The 18306-nt window shown below is 35.0% G+C and overlaps 1 protein-coding gene across 8 annotated transcripts in view; it reads right to left on the reverse strand.

Annotated features, from left to right (window-relative positions):
* Positions 1 to 18306, reverse strand: part of ZNF385D (zinc finger protein 385D) — a 447042-nt gene that overhangs the window by 65027 nt on the left and 363709 nt on the right. For all 8 annotated transcript variants that reach the window (XM_066991889.1, XM_048076084.2, XM_066991890.1 and 5 more), the window contains one exon: positions 725 to 887. In XM_066991889.1, the coding sequence (XP_066847990.1) occupies positions 725 to 887 (163 nt within the window). The remainder of the gene's footprint in view (positions 1 to 724; positions 888 to 18306) is intronic.

Genomic DNA, 18306 nt, shown 5'->3' on the forward strand with positions numbered 1-18306 from the left:
TCAAATCCTGTTGACTTCACCAAATACTCGCATAGATTTTATTTGCAAAGGAACTTTATATATATATATATTTATTTATTTATTTAATTATTTATTTTATTTTTTATTTTTTGCAAAGGAATACCCATCCAATAATTTAAAGGATATGATTTCAGTCTGAAGACTCATTTAAACAAAATAATTGTCATCAACATCACTTACCTGATTATGTGGCATAAAGATTATACAGCTATTTTCCAGCTCAAAACCATGCAATAGCCATTTAAAAAAAAATTAATGCAATGTTTGAAATTTATGGAAAATAAGTTTATATTAACAATGTTTTTTCAAGAGGCTTCTGAACACAATTAGTGCAATTTTCTGCATTATTTGTGGTTAAAATAAACCATCCGTAAGCAATAATACATAAAGTGGTGCTGTGCATACACTATGAGCTTTAGACCAGTTGATATGTAATAGTTTAGTTGCTATAAAAATTAACCAAATCATAAGTATTGCATTCTATCCTAAAGAATGACAAGCCTCTTTTCATAGAGAGAAATTGGTTGCATGACCGTCATACTCGCACCAGCAGACTGAAAGAACTAAAAGAGATCAATATCACTCCGAAAGATGGATCAAGCATGAATCAATGTAGCAAGCACATAACCAAACAGACATGGAATTAAACAAGGAAAAAACAACAACAACAGCAACAAAAGACCAACAAAGATTGTCGCTTAACCTGTTTTGTCAGAGCTGGTATTGATGGTATTGGTAGTGATGGAAGTGAAGGTAGTCTTTGCGCTGTCCTTGGTAGTAACAGATTTCTGCTTATTTTTCATGGCTTCCAGTGCTTTGAGCTTCTTGGCATGTTTAGTGCCTTTGTAGTGGGCCGCAGCCTGGCTCTACAAAGGAGAACAAAATGAACCATGCAATCAGGCTCATTTCTAAACTGGTATTCTCTGTATTAGTACAAATACAGACTACCTTTCAATAATGGGTACCACTAACATTATCCATGTACTGACTATATTTAGAATGATGCTTGGAAAACAATGGAAAAAAATACCTAAACATCTGCAATCCAATGAATACAGTATATTACTGTATAACAATTTTACTTACAGACCAAAATAAGACTGTTTTAGTATACCATGCTTAAAACATTTATCTTCATCAGATTTTCTATCGTTTTTTTTTTTTTTTTTGCCTTTGCATTAAAAAATTAATAATTCTCAGGCAATGGGGAAGAAAACACTATCCTCCCAGTAGCTTTTCACTTTTCCAATTCATCTTAGAAGCTAGAGATTTTGCTAAAGGTTCTTTCAAAGAACAGTTTACATTTAACAGTGGTATCAGGAACTTCTCAAACAAAAATCAAAGACCAAACTACCCAAGGCCAAACAAAAAACCCCGAAACATAAACCAACCTCTTCAAAACCCATCACCAAAGATTTAACTGCAATTATCTGGCTTTCTTAATAAATAAATACATAAGTTCCAGGGTTTGAAATTCAAAGCCAGGAGCACCCTTTCTAAGCAGAAACCTCAAAAATATGTCTTGGCTACATGATATTAAGCTAAAATAGATTTGTACATGCATTGCTATTGAGATTTATGTATTACACTGAAAAGGATTACACTGGAAGAATTCTTATTCTAAGAGTTAATAGCAACATTTCTTCATTTAATTTATGTTGTATGTATATTTTAAGAATATTATTTTAAGTATAGGATTAAACCTTACTAAAAAAGACATTGGAATTAATACGAATAATCAGAACTTGTTTTTTTTTTCTCTCTAATATTTAATTTCTTATAGGAAATATACTCCTCCAATTAATGAAATAATAATTTGATACATTCCTTACATTTTTTGTTGCTGAAATTCAAACTTAATTGAAAACAATTCCTTTCCTAGTTGAAGAACATTACTGAGACCCTGGAAAATAATCAAAATTTAACTATCACAGAAATGAACAAACTAAAAACAACTATGCTGGGTCAGCCCAAGGATACATGAAGGTCAGTATTTTATTTCTGACATGAAACAACTGCAGATGCTTAGAGAGAACATATAAGGTAAACACTTTCTATTGTGGAATCACAAGAAGAAATAAACACATATGTCAATTAGGAGCTACAAACTCAAAGGATCAGAGGGATAAAATGACACCGTCATTCAATTCACTAAGCCACTTGTGCAGGTGGAAGATGCCTGCATTATCTGGTACCTGTTAGTCATTATACCTTTACTTAATGCTGCCCTGTGCTGAATTCTAGGATGTGAGGAAGTTCTAGTGAATATCACAATAAGAGTGTTAATTAATTAATCTCGAGATTTATGGTTTTCAGTATTCATGAAAAGTCATGTTTCCTTCCAGATGCCTGAGATTTGAGAAGCTCAAGGTGAGAAAAAGTGACAGAGCTTATCTAAACTAATAAACACATATACATGTATGTGTATACACACATAGAAATACATACACACACACACTCTTGTTGTATATCGAGATGCATCATTCAGTTTGGTTGAAAAGCCAGTTTCTTTGTATCTAAAATAATGTAAATATTATAATAGGTACCCTTATTGAAAGAACACTGGACAGTGAAGTTATTAATTAGAAACTACTTGGACAGAAACAGCACAATCATGCACCTTTTACAATTCCCAACACGTAACATCAAGACACACTGTAAGCCAGATACAAACAATCAAGAGATGTTAATTATTGTTAAACTGAAAGACCAGTGTCAGGTTATGATGATGCATTAAAAATGACATTATAAAGTACATCTTTATGATATTATCATGTCAATTGTTTTTACAGTTTCTAGTCAAAATTAATTACCAGTCAGCTTCAGTTTTTGAGTGCACTTTTTTTCCCCTAACAGTGTCATTTTTCAAATATCAGAAAAGTAGTCAGAACATGATCCTTAATACTAGATTATGAATGCCAATTTTAGTTTGATACACAGCTCAAGTTTCTTCACAGAATTACTGGTAGAACACAGCCAGGTTTATGCCTCCTGCATCCACTCTTCACTCCAAATTCTCACAGCTATAGCTCCACAAACCTCAACCTAAGCAGAGTGTTGGATGCACAAGGAATATAAAATAAGGCCCTATGTAGAAAGTGCTGACCTTTTCAGTATTCTGAAATACATGAATGAAAACATTCCGAAGTAGAAAAATGTTGCATAAACTTACAGGTACAGTGGCTGTTATGAAAAGTTCTCCATTGCTCACTTCCCACTGATCACTGAGAGTTTACATAACCTCTACTTAGAGATCTTTACTTGCAAGAGTGGGATGGGGAAAATGGAAAAATATCCATAAATATCTTTCTAACATGGCAATATAAAATATGGCGCTATCATTTCTTGCAGCCATAACAGAACTAAAATAATCCTCACTACTTAAATAACATTTACTTGTAGCTTATAAAATTCATTGCTTAAAATGGTATTTGTTGTCAGCCTAAATAATAATAATAAAAATAATAATAAATATAAAATGATCGTAAAATGCAATTATTCCCAATTTTATTTTAATATTTTAATATTTTATCTCAATATTATCTTATGTGTACGTACATCTTATCAACTTGTGCAACAAGTTGTGCTCGGACAAGTTATAAGCAGAGGATAGGCAAAACCCAGAATCTACTGAACTCAATGGGAATCAAGGGAAGATTTCCCTTTACGTTTCTTATAAAGGGGTACTGAATTTTATAATTGTTCATCTTGACAGAAGTCAATCTCCTCTGAGAAACAGCTGTTTAATCTAAAAACAGATGTTCTCTCAAGCAGCAGAGATTCAGGACAATCCTAAAATGAAAACTCCATATTATTAGAGAACACTTGGTAATCACAAACATCTCTCCTAAAAGTCACCTAATATTAACTTCTGTTTCTTTTTATGATTACAAAATCATCAGAATAATACCTTAAGACAGACCTTACTTTCTTCTTTCATCACAGTTTCCAACACAGTGTGTTTTTTTCTCACATCACCTTCAGCAAGTTTGTAGATGACACCAACCTGTGTGGTGCAGTTGATACCAAAGAAGGAAGAGATACCATTCAAAAGGACCTGGACAGGCTGGAGAAGTGGGTCCATGTAAACCGAATAAGGTTCAACAAGTCCAAGTACAAGGTGCTGTACCTGGGTCAGGGCAATCCCAGACAGGAGTATAGAATGGGAGAAGAACTCGTTGAGAGCAGCCCTGTGGAGAGAGACTTGGGGGTTCTGGTGGAAGAAAGGCTTGACATAAGCCAGCAGTGTGCACTTGCAGCCCAGAAGGCAAACTGTTTCCTGGACTGCATTAAATGAGGCATGACCAGCAGAGCAGGGGAGGTGATTGTGACCCTCTACTCTGCCCTCATGAGACCCCACCTGCAGTACTGCATTCAGGTTTGGGGCCCCTAGCACAAGAAAGGTGTCAACCTGTTAGAGCAAGCTCAGAGGAGGGTCACAAAGATGATCAGAGGGCTGGAGCACCTCTCCTATGAAGAAAAGCTGAGAGAGCCAGGGATGTTCAGCCTGGATAAGAGAAGGCTCCGGGGAGACCTCATTGTGGCTTCTCAATGCCTAAAGGGGCTTTATAAATAGGGTGGAGAGGGACTCTATTCGGGTGAATAATGATAGGACAGGGGGGAATGGTCTTAAATTAAAAGTGAATAGATTTTGATTAGACATTAGGAAGAAATTCTTCACTGTAAAGTTAGTGAGGCACTGGAACAGCTTGCCCAGAGAAGTTGTGGATGCCCTATCCATGGAGGTGTTCAAGGCCAGGCTGGATGGGGCCTTGGCCAGCTGGATCTAGTGGGTGGCATCCCTGCCTATGGCAGAGGTGTTAAAACTATATGACCTTTAAGGTCTCTTCTAACCCAATCCATTCTATAATTATGTGATCCTCTGATTCCATGTTTGATACACAGAATTATCCCTAGCACTGTGAATACAAGTGTCAGCTGACATGTTACCCAGTCTTAGTCTCATGATGGAACATGAGAAATATGCCAAATATTGCTGCTTTAACATTACATTGCACTTTAAGGAACTATATCCATTCTTGAAAGAGATGTCAAACAAGAAAGTAAAAGGTATATTGTATTACTTTGCATCTGAAGTTGAAAACGCATGGATCCTTAACTAAATTTTGAGAGCTCTGATCCTGCAAATTACGTGTGGATAAAATTTATTCTATGTGAGTTACTTAAAAACCAAAGAAATGGCAAGATGTCTAAATGGCAATTCAGTTTTCAAGGTTATTTGTAAAGTCCTGCCTGTTTCAGCAATACAGATCAGTTTAAGAATCTCTTTTGCAAAACAAATGATTTCCTCTGGTTCTGCATATCTATGTTGAATTATTAGGGACCTTTCTAATCCACACATTTTCTAAATTTGCCAAATTGTTAGAATATAAAAACATATTTGTCTGTGTAAAAAGTAAAATATATACATGTATATATTTATTATAAATACACATATAGATACCATAAAATAATAACTATTCTATACGCAGTTTGTATAGTTACACCTGAAAGCAGTTAGAAATAACAGCCATAATGTCAAAACTCAGCTATATTTTCTTTGCTTATGTGCAATATTGTACCACAATTACCATAAGGACATATTACCAAGAAAATTACAATGTGTAAAATATGATGAGAAAGATATGAAATATTTCAAACAATCCAGACAGTATTCTTGTACAATTACAGTCATCATATCTATACAGCAGTCTTCAAACTAAGTTTGTCAGTCTGAATAATGTACTCCAGTGAATCATGTCCTCTCGCTTATGTTCTTTAGGCATTGGTTCGACAAAAATATTGTGCTTAATTTTGTGCACTGAAACACAAAAGGGTCTCTTATTCTCAGAGAGTTTTCAACTTAGCAGCATCACATCTTCTATCCTTTCTATATCCCTCCTGGTTCATCTCATATTACCAGTCTTCTTACAGATTGATTTCTTGCCTCTTTCATTCCTTCTAGGCAATACCTTCCTAATAAAAGCCAACTCAAAGAAAAGAATTTTTTAAAAAGTGTAGTCAGTATGTTCCAGTGATTCTTCCTCACAAAAATTCAATCCAACTATCATGCATTATATCTTTCTCATTTCACAATACATTTTGAAAGCTGTCCAACAGGAAGAGTGCTGTACTCCATGTTGTCATCCAACCAATCACTAGCAAGGCTGCAGTCTGCCTGTACCCTCAGAAAGCCCCAAACAAGGGCTGAGAAGGACGAAAACCCCTTTTTGTCTGTCTGAGATTTCAGTAGCTCACATCATCATGTCTTTGTTTTTACCAGTTGCTGGATGCTATTATCACTTCTATTGTCACTCCCAGTAAAACGGTAACAACTTTGGCTAATATATCAGTAATTGACATGAAGACCTCCCAGAGTAAAAAGTATACAAAATAGCTTTAAAAACAAAAAATGAGTTTTCTGGTTCAAACTAATATTGTCACTAAGCTGGCCACTCCAGGTTAGGCAGTAACACAGGGCTGCATAAGGCAAAAGGGCTTCTATCCTTTGGTGTAGTGAGAGAAATTGTTTATGAGATGCCCGTGCTACGTTATCTTAATCACTGAGTATAGATTATCTTCCTGAAGTTGGGCTGTCAACAAGTACTTCAAACATAATTTTACAGGTGCTCTAAGCACACAAAAAATTGATCAAAATAAATAAAAAAAAGAAGTCTTTTTTTTTTTGGAAAAGGCATCATACTGACATAAAGTTTTTTTCTAGTGACTCCAAAATTGCCAGGTTGACTGCCAGTCTTGCCGGTCAGTGATGACATCATTGAGCTCAGAGAAAACTGCAGTAAGCAGCTGAGACATTTGTATACTACCAAGTATGTGCTACATTCATAACCAGAGCTGATCTCTACGGAAGAATAAGTTAACTGTAGAAGTTTACAGGAAGTCTAGCAGCCTTGAGGCTCCCAACAGTTGGTACTGCCTATGACAGGGCTTTTACTGTGAGTCATACCTGATAAAATAAGGAGTGTTGTGCAGTCTTTTGCGCTGAGATTTATTTGCTCTAGTACATAAGTAAGTCTTTATTTGAGGGTATTTTAAAATTTGCAAAATAATATGTCTTGCAACACATACTATTTTGTTTGCCCAGTGAGTACAGGCAGGAAATTCAGGATTACTTATACAGCCTATACTCACTTTCAAGAACATGGAGGAACTCCATGGACTTCAGAGCTTAACAAAGTCACAGTACAAGAGACAAACGAGCTATGAACCTGTGCAAGCCTTTGAAGAATAAGAGATTAAGTGAAGACGTATAATGTAATTTTTAAAGGTGATGTCAACACGATGACAAGTTTCATATTGAACAAGAAGAGTACCTTGATTTCTGCCTGATATATACAAACTCAATCTGCAGTCAATTATAGTGTAGATAAATGTTGCCTGTCGTCATTTCTTCCTTCTGCTAGGCTTACCTTTATCTTCTGAATTGTGTCATTTCAATTTTTTGTGCACTCTATCATCAACATCAGTCTGTAATACAGAGCCAGAGAGTTAATTACACTACAGACTCAAACGTAACCATGGTATGAAACTCCAAGGATGTGTGTGTAATGTGACTTCTTTCAGATATGTTCTGAGAGAAGGCTTTTACCACATCAAAAGTGATAGTTTTATTGCTGATCGGTTTGCCCCCCTTCCCTAGTGCTAAGCATACAAAAACAGAGCAAGCACCAAAAAGGACATGTATGTAGAAAATAAAACAATTCTTCATTACCATGGCAGAATAACATAAATGTTAATTCCCAGACATTTAATTTTCTCTTTCAATGGAAAGAAATAATTTCTGTTCCCTTTTCTCTTTCTTAGAGCATTAACTCAACACATTCTTGAATGTACTTTGAGACTCAAGGATGACAGAGAGGATGGGAGATCTCTGAGCTCACTATTTCCTTCACATTAACAAAGCTGCTTCATCCCATCCCCTGTGCTTGGGCTCCTTCCAGATCCATTTATATAATGGTGAGAGACTGCTCCTGGCAAGAGTCTGCATCACATTGTGAGAGATTGGCATTGACCCCATTCTTATGGTAAAATCATCCATTCTATAGTAAAATCAAATATTGTCATTCTGGAGAGGAAAATCTATTTTATCTTGGTCAGATAAAGAAGGTAAGAATCCCCTGTGTAATATCTCTTGTCCTGTAGCACTCTAGTAGACCATGCATCTACTTTTACTGTAGGCTGCTACTGAGTGTGACATTACCTGAAACTATCTATGCAAGGTACAAAAAGCTGCCTAGATATAGAACACTTCCCACTTCATTCCCAGTAGACATAGAAGACATCAAAATATATATGCTGAAGGGAATACAGCTCAAGTAATAAATCTCTTCCCATATGTGGCATTTTCTTTTAAGGAAACCGGTACTTATTCATGCAGCACAACAAAAGTTCACTGAATGCCAAAGTTTAATAAACTGATTATTTATTTTATCATCTATTTTAACCTTGTTATTGCTAAGGAAGATGAAGTTTAAATTCATTAACAGAGTTTTCAAGTTCTGGTCTATGGAAGATTTTACATACTGACTTTCATAATAGTTTCTTTGGGGGAAACTCTTTTGATGGAGAGATGAAACATTCTTTAGAAAACAGGTATTAGTGAAACATTAATCAATGAAATTAACTTTAACGTTTAATCTGATCTTCGTTGTATTAATTGGCAGACTTTCAAGCACCATTTACTTTCCACGTGACAAATCTTGTTGTAGTTAGAATTTCAAGAGAATATTGAGCTTGTTTGATCTTTTGCTCAGATTAACCAGGTGGTTAATCTCAGATTAATTTTAGAATAAGATAGAGGAAAGTTAATATATATATATACACCACTTTGTGTGGCTCATGATAAAATAAATGATGTATTTATTCAGCTTATTAAATATAACATGTATGTTTCTAGTTTTGAATCTGGAACCAAAATATTTGGAATCAAGATCTTGAGCAAATGTTTTGTTGTTGTTGCTGTTGTTTTTTACAAATGTACCCCAGCTTCCCTTCTGTATCAGTAGACTCCCACCCATATTTTACTCACTATGTTAATTAATACTTTTTAAATGATATGTCAGTAATGGAAATCCTAAAAGTGGAAGCTGATGTAGAATGCATCTAACAACAAAGAAACAACGAAGAAAATAAGCTCACCATTATACAATATTCCTGTGATTTACTCAATAATGAGTTAAATAATGTAAATGTAATTCAGTATTCAGTTTATACACAAAGAAAGTTTGCCTAAAAACAAAAGATGTTGTTGAATTTAAAATAAACGCTTTACAGTAATTTTCTGAATAGTATTGAAAAGTTCAGACTTTTCTGGTATTGTCTGAAAAGGAATAACAATGGTGGGTATGTAGCCAAAATCCTTCTGAGTATCAGTTTGTCACAGCTGACAACAGCTAATGGGATTCAAGGGTATACACATACACTTACCTTCCCAGAGCCTAAGTTTATTTAAGAATTTTACATTGACTGGAAATAAAACACGATTTCCCTCTGCATTCAGCTGGTTAACTGTTAACTAAAGAAAGTTGAGTGGTATGTTTAGCATAGCTCCTTTGAGTGTCTTCACCTGGTTTCTGTTACCAAGCAAACTACTTTTGTCTGTTTACATTCAGAATAGCAATCTCATTAAATTCTGAGTTTCAGAATTTTATTTATTTATTTATTTATTTTTGACTGAATCAAACTATCAGAGAATAGTGGAAAGCAAGACACAAAAATATCTCAAGCAATTTTAAAGAGGACAAGAAAAATTTAAAAAATGCATCTTTAAATTCCTATTAATTCAGTACCGTTTGAATTTTGTATTTGAAATGACAGACAAGGTAATAAAGCTTGCATATACAAAACCACAAAAGAGTATATGGAGGTATTTTCATTGTGTTCTTATGTACAGTCTTTATATTGTTACTGGAATTACTGTTTTTAATGCTGTATTTCATAGAATTTTTTCAAATTTCAAGTTTGTTTTCAGAAAAATGCTGATTCAACTTTCTGATTCTTTTACTCAAATATAGTTTCAATTTCCACTTCAATGGTTATTTCAATATAAATCTACCCTGCATCCTTTAGATCAGCTCTTACCCATAAGAAGAAACTCAAAACCCACAAACTAGAACTGAAAGTGGTCAAATTTCCTAATTTCAGCACTGTTTTGTGTGCACTTGGCTGTAGTAAGGTGGTCTCCAGGTCAAATCTCCATCCTTCTTTTAGAAGGTCATAAGTGCATATAAAACATATGAATTGTCCACTATCAAAAGTCTTCACAGCTACACGAAGACTGATAATTTAAGGCTAGAACTAAGACTGAATATTTCACAGATTCTTTCCTTCTCCTCATATTCCAAGGAGCATCCAAACCTTTCAAGTACAAGAACCTCCAAGGAGAGGCAATATGGTTTCTTGGAGTAAAAGAACTCTTAGCTCCCAAGTTCCTGTCTCATTTAAACCAACTTTGTAACTCCAAAAGTGACCTGTGCCAGTGGTTTGCTGAAAAAATCCTATTGTAGGCTTCTGCACAGGAGAAGAAATGAATATTTCTTCGAGAAGAAATATATGTTACATTAAAAAAAAAAAAAGAAGAGAAAAACCAAAGTAAAATGAATAAATGTCATTTCCCACTATAGAAAGAAAGAAAGAGAGGAAAAGAGTGAGAGAGAAAGAGAGAGAGAGAGAAAGAGAGAGAAAAAGAGGAAGAAGACGGAGAGAGAGAGGAGGAGAGAGAGGAGGAGAGAGAGGAGGAGAGAGAGGAGGAGAGAGGGAAAATAGTAAATTAGGTCTTATACAAGCAATTCATATTAATAGAAATCAGGTTCTGCATAAGAAGCCAGAAGCCAGGTATTCAAGGCAGTACACCAAACCTATGAGACTGTTCTGACATTACTTACTATTTACATTGCAGTTATACTTTGGTTCCTCTACTTCATGTTATGCTGAAATCTGGAGATTTTTTATTTTTATTTTTTCTATTGGCCAAGAATAAATACTTACTTAAGGTATACTTGCAGTTCTACAGACATTACTGGATAAGAGTATCCCCTCTGAAATCAACAGGACATTTTATATGTTGAAATGTCATAAGACCAGTACCTAAGAGATGCTCTATATTTCATGTTCAGTCACATTGACTTTGATATTTCTCATCTCCTTTAGTCAGGCACAGGTTATCAGGCTCAAACCTGGAATAGCTATACAAAATTGTATGATGTGTAATATAAAAAAGGTCAAACAAGACAGGTATAAGAGCCCTTTCTGATTTTAAAACCTAAGATATCATTTCATGTTTTATATTTGTTTGGACAGATATTACCAAAAGAGTGAAATTTCCAAATAGTATTGAAACATAATGCTGGCGTTCCAAAGTTTTTGGAGCAGACAAACTGCTTCATACATATTCTCAATATTTACTAACATATTAATACTTATTTACTGCACATTATTGTCTTTATGCTGTCCTTTTTTATACCTCAGTACTAGTTCATATTAATCTACAGTAACTGAAACCCAAATGAAAATAAATAATAATAATAATAAATACTCATTTAAGAATTAGTGATATATTTAAATTAGTATAATTAAGTCAGTAACATTTAACAGTTTTCCATGCATGGCCACCAAATGTTGGCACGTTTCTGAAGTGATAAAGCACATGGATACAGAACTCTCACTAATCTTGTAGTTTTCTAAGCTGGATTTGCACATTCTGGGGTATATAGACAGACAGTTTGACAGTGACATGGGCAAACCAAGTTTCAGGATGCTTTCTAGAGTTCAGCCATCACTGAGTACAGATGAAGCAGCAAGATGAGACAGTTATGGTTTTTACATTCATATCCTTATGACTTTCAAAACTGAATCCTAAAAAAAAAATCTTTAATACACTATGCTTAACACTACTATTAAGTTGCATAAACCAGTAAGTGCTTTTTCCCTTGGGTATGTATTAACAATTTACTTTTTGCAGACAAGTGCACAAATATGATTAGCTTTTGCAGATTGCTCCTTATTCTGTTACTGGTAAGTAATTTTTATATTATTGCAGTGTAAACAGATGCTATTTTCCACTACATATTCAACAGTAATGAGCTAATTCAATGCATTAAAAACAACAAAAGATCTTCAAGAATGAGCTATTTGCTTCAATAGTCCAAGCTCCATTGAAATCTATGTTGAAATCAACCATGACAGAAAGTTAGCAAATTACCCTAGAAGTCCTGTTGCAAAAGAATAACTTTATTTAGTACATTCATTCAAATGCAGAACATATTCTGTTACCTTCTCCATATGAATATTATTGATCAACTTCTTGAATATTGATTTGGAAGTTATTTTTTGAGTGTAGCTAATATACTTCATTCCTTTTCTCATAAAGAAAGAATATTTTGACAAACCTTTACAGGATCTTTACAACTGTTTCAACATTCACTCCTATGAACTCATTAAACACCAAAATCTACAAACAATGAACCATGCTGTTCATTGCTTTTTGGAAACTGGAAGAACCTCCTTGCTGAGAGAATAATAAAAAGATAGCAAGCATGATTAGTTTAGATTTTGTGAGTGAAATCCTGGCTCCACTTAAGTCAACAGTTGACATTTATTTCACCCTGGACTGGTGACTGAAAGAAAGTGTGATGCTCCACCTGGACCATTTTATTTTAGTGAAAAGAATTTTAACGTAGATGGGCAGAGTTTGACTAAGCAGAGAAAACAAAATGTATAGCATCACAGAAATGCATCAGTTGAGCAAAAAAAACCATGTTTTCACCACAAAAACTTATATTCAACTTTGCATACGTAACTTTACCACCTACACTACAGCATTTGTCTGGGCAGCTCTATATTTTCTTGGTTGATGCTATGTACTGATACCCTGCTCTTACTGGTTTGGCATACATACAGTCTACAATATAGTGACAAAATGAAAATTGAGAACATCCAGAGCAATTTAACTCAAATGGAGATAACTTATTTTGTTTCTCTGTACTTCCTCTGCCAGTTCCTACTTACACTGCTGAACACAACTGCACCATTTGAGAGATCTGTACAGTTTCTGTTTATTTTATATTAAATAAAATTTATGAAAGGTATATGTATATAAAAATGGCTGTACACACACCACAAGCCACCTGCCATCTCACCAGAAATTTTATATTAGAAGGTTTCCAGTGCTGAGCACACTTGATATATATATAAATATAGCCTGCAGACATCCAGCTATAAAACTAACAAAGATTCTTTTTTTTTTTTTTGTCAGATATATATAATCCATTGTCCTGCTTTTTTTACTGGGTTGCAAATAATCTGTGCAGAAGTTTACACATAGATATAAAGCCACAGAATATATCAGAAACACTACATAACAGTATCTAGGGAATAAAACACCAGGAGAAGGCAGATAACCCTTAGAACTCAGTCTGGACTGAATCTGTGTGACTTTCTATTTTAGAGTAATTTCCTACTTTTGATCCTGGAGCCAAAATATATCCAAGTCTTTCCCATAATCAAATAAATAAATAAATAAATAAATAAATATCTCCCAAACACAGTGCAACTATAAATCATTTTAAGACTGACAGCTATTCCAACATGAAAGAACTTTAGACAGAGCACACACACACAAAATAAGTAAATAAATAAATAAATAAATAAATAAATAAAACAAAGACAGTACCTTAAAAGAACATTAAGGTTGCAAGTCCAAACAATGTATATGGAAGAGCAACAGCAGATAGCAAATGCTGTGATTGTAAAATTAACTATTTGCTATGATCTATTGGATCATGATATATTTTAGCAGTTCGTCATGCAAGCCTTCCTGAGACTAGAGAAAAAACATTAACTTTCCCAGGGCGTTTTCCTAGCTTTCAGAGTTCCAGGTAATTCTAGTGGTCTGGTATATATGGTTATATTGCACCTGGGCCTGTATGTGCCGTTTTCCTCCAAGACTCACGAAGCCCCCACTCCCAGCTCTGACTGAAGTGCACTTGTGTGCCACCCACTCTGACGGTCAAAGCATAAGCTTGAGAAATAATCACCACTTAAAGATACACAGATTTACTGAGTAATAAGAATTTTGAACCATACAGCACTGTGGTTGTACCCCCCAAAGAAGAGGTGAGGGTACAATCTCAGGTATCATCCAAGGCCTTATTAATGGGGACCCTTTGGGAAGTCACACTCTCCAAACAAGATTCCAAAGGCAGACAGGGCAGATGCACAAATATTATGTGCAGTGTGTTACATCTGAGATCTTGCAAGACTGTTGCAGAGCCATTTATAGAGGAAGAGGACATACAGGCCAAGTTCAGGAAAACTGGATTTAGCAACCAAGGCTCCTACTAAGTCCAGACATGATTTAACTTCTGATTCTTTCCAAGACTTTCTCTTTACAGAGGGCTAAGGTTTTAATCTTTAAATCAGTGCTTCTTCAATTTCACTTTGCAGATGTAATTTCAGCCTCAACGTTTTTGCTCTTCAATCTCCTAAAAAATAAACTGTATTGCATTCCACATACAAACTAGATATTTACTTCCAGCTCACAGTTTTAGGATGTATTAGCACCTTCATGTTGATACATGGTAAATCTAATTTCTTTCTAAAGTTTCTTCAGGCAGACAACTGGCCAGGTGGAGAGGTTTCCAGCTAAAAGAAAGTATTTACTACTCCAAATATGGTGGCATGATGAGCAGTTGTATGCTAACAACACATTAAATCTACAGCCTACATCTACGCTTATTCAGTTGAGCGTAAACATTTTTCAGTCAGTCAATATAAGTCAAGGACTTCTGCGGGTTCAGGAATCTGGGTCCAACCCCTCCTGGTGTTTTATTTGAGAACCACTCTATCAGACAGTCCACAGCATTGGCCCCAATAGTCTTTTGATTTTACAGCTTATTAGTGCAGAAGCCAGCAAAAGAATTTATTACCTATGGGAATCTTTGTTTCAGCTGTACACAAACTCTTAATAAAGTCTTCAGGGCTGGAGTCCACAAGATAAACTAGTCAGGAATTTGGACAGTAGAGTAATTACATAGACAGCCTCCACCTTCAAAAAGTTAGTTATATATTTGTTTCACTGTGCTTCTGTCCTGAAGCACTAATCAACATGGGTGTATTCCAGTGTCAGATGACACAGTCCTCTCTCCTTCTCCCCATTTAAACCAGTCACATCTCTAAAATGGGTGGAGTCCACCTCTGTTCATTAAACCAACAGAAATGAAGAATGACCTTGTGACACAATAAGCCTACACCAGCCACCAAATTGACAGCTTTAATTGAGTAAGTAGGCCTGAAAATGTGGTTATTTCCAAAGCAGGAATTTCAGAAAATTACTCAAGATTTGATGTTAATGATAAGATCACTATCCTGTTGATTTATCTTATTTAAGCTGATAAAAGAGAATTATGAGTATATACTTTGCTGCTCCCCAGCCAAATGGCCTCAAGGACCATCCCGTCACTCATAATTTTAAAAATGTCATTTTGCACGCACCAGAACAGCTTGCAGTGAAATGTCAAAGGCCTCTGCCTTGTTCAACATGCAATTCTTGTTTCTGTAAACTCATTCTGAAATGAGGTAAGCCTTCGTTAGCACCTCAACTAAACAAAATCCTGACTTGTTAGCTATAGTCCAAACCCATCTCTTTGCAGTGAATATAAGCGCTCAATTTAAAATGCATGATAATAACTAGTGGGACTTCTTTTTGTAGAAAAAAGGAGTCATGCCTGCAAAACACACAGATTCTTGTGACTGTAACAACAAACACTTTGAAGACATGAAAAAAAATTCATAATCCAATTACTCTAAGTGGCTATACTAATCACCATGAGTCACTCTTAGTACTCTGTTACCCATTTCATGTCAGGAGCAGCCACAGTGAATTACCAACATGGTTTCATATGGACATGTGGGGGGAGGGAGGAAAGGAGAACAGCACATTGAGTGGGAAAGTAAATAAATATTTTTGACCTTCATTTTCTTATTCAAGGAATATCGAAACCAGCATATTTTTCATATATGTAGATTTTCTGAGAGAAAAAAACAAACAAAAAAACGAAAAAAACAAAACCATGTAATCTGTGGTGTTTTAAAACAGTTACCCATTTAAACTATTGTAGAATTGCTTCTGTTATTACTCCTTACCACAAATACCAGAAAAGAGCTAATTGATAGACTATAGCCATCATTGCTTTTATATGGGCTTAAGTAGTATGGGGAGAAAATAAATATTCATCAGGGCTGACTTTAGAGAAGATTTGAACCCTAAGTAACACCAGCTGGGGGATGACAAACCTCCTTTAAGTTGCAAAACAAGCCTTGCGCTGGCCAGATAATATATTTCAGACCAATGTATTTCACCAGTCTGCCTTCAAGCCTTTCCACTTCTCTCGGCTTTGACACACTCTTTGGGACTTTGTCCTCTTCTTCAATTCAACCAAAGTTTTTATGATTGTTGAGCTTGAATGGTTATAACTTTTCTCCTGCTGTTGACTCTGCCACCTAAAATTTCACATTCCTCAAATCACCTATTTTCTGTCACTATACGTAAAACTATAGCCCAGATTTTAATTATGAACTCTGACAGAATTTCCTTTCTTTCCACAGTGATCTCCTATTCTGCATCATCACACATTTTTCAATGTTACTTGTTTCTTCTCTTACACAGCCCTTTCTCCCTCTCACATGCCTTAGAAAAACTCACCTACCCCAATCAACTATTATATAAACTACCAGTCTTGAAAACGCACTTATTCTTATTTACCCTTAGACATTTTTTCCAGGCTTGATTTCAAATATTCTCAGATGTTTTCTAGTAAGTTGACAAACCCTTTGTTTTCAACAAAACTCTTAAAAATGGTTTTCAGAAAGTATTTTTCACTTTATTCGTTTACCCTGCTGCTCTACCTACCTTATATTCTTGTTTCATTTCTGATTTATTAGAAAATAAGCTCTCTAGGGAAAAGATCTCATCTTACATACCTGAAAAGAAGAGAACGGAGTTTGCTGCACGGATACATAGCTGTAGGCTCCGTGTATAAAAGAGATAGAGCATTTTAAGTAGATTACTGATTAAATAATAATGCTACAATTTTTAAGATCACTATTGCAGAATAATTCAGACCATACTATGTTGTAGGAGAGGTCTGTCAAGAATGAAATGCATATCTTCCACTCCACAGAAAGTTCTCTTCCTTTATAATTATTCATATTAGTACACAACATGCATAATAAAAAGTTAGATCCATCTTGGAAAGATGACAGACCTTGTGGCTTGGACTGAATGAGTCTGTACTTGTGCAAACACAATCATCCCTATAAGATAGAAACGAATAAGAGCTGACCATTACTACAACCGAATCTATTTTAGCCAAGAGACAGTACCAGGAACTTCTCTTTCTCATTGCAGTCTCCATTCTTTGGTATCCGTGCTGCTGAATGCCCCTGCATCTGCTCCTTCTCCAAAATGTCTGTTCTCTCCTTACTTTTTACCAGTTGTTTTGGCAGCACTAACTCCAACAGCACTGGGACAAGCCTACAAAGATTGAAGGCTTTTCACTGCATCTCATGACCAGAAAGGCTTGCCTTGCTAGTAAGGCCTGTTTCACTAATTAAGACAGGCTCTAGAAAAATAGCCAAAATGGCATTGTACCATTTTTAATGTATTTTGTTGAAAATTCACACATCTTGTAATGTACACTTCCTCAGCTTTTCTGTGAAGAAAGTTTCATTCTTAAAGACTTTTCAAGCACTAGAGAGATACAAATTAGTCATGTAAAGTAATTTCAGAAAAAAAAAAATATATATATATATAATAATAAATGCTAGGCACTGGGATTTATATGCAATGAAATACTGTAAAAATCTTCATTCCTCCAGTACCCGAAGTGGTAATTATTTCCATATACTCCAGGTTTTCCAGCTTCTCCAGACATTGTTGCTCACTTATTGCTGCTTCTCAGAACACATTTATCTTAGAAACTGGTTTTATTTTAACTGTTTATAACTGAGTAAGATTATGGTATGAAAATCATGTTAGAGAAGAAATTGACAAGCAGTGACAAGTACCTTGTGGCAGGCTCTTTGACTAGAATTGTATTAATGAAGAACCACCAAACGTCTCTATTTTAATAACAAAAGAAAATTTTCTGTTATGTCATAACAGTAATAAGTGCTGAGAGTCTTTGGAAAGGTAATGCAGATTGATGTACCCTGTAAAATAAAAATGCTGCAATATATTCATATTAATTACTAAAACATAAAAATAAA

Source organism: Anser cygnoides, chromosome 2 (assembly GCF_040182565.1).
Source record: "Anser cygnoides isolate HZ-2024a breed goose chromosome 2, Taihu_goose_T2T_genome, whole genome shotgun sequence".
Classification (NCBI taxonomy): domain Eukaryota; kingdom Metazoa; phylum Chordata; class Aves; order Anseriformes; family Anatidae; genus Anser; species Anser cygnoides.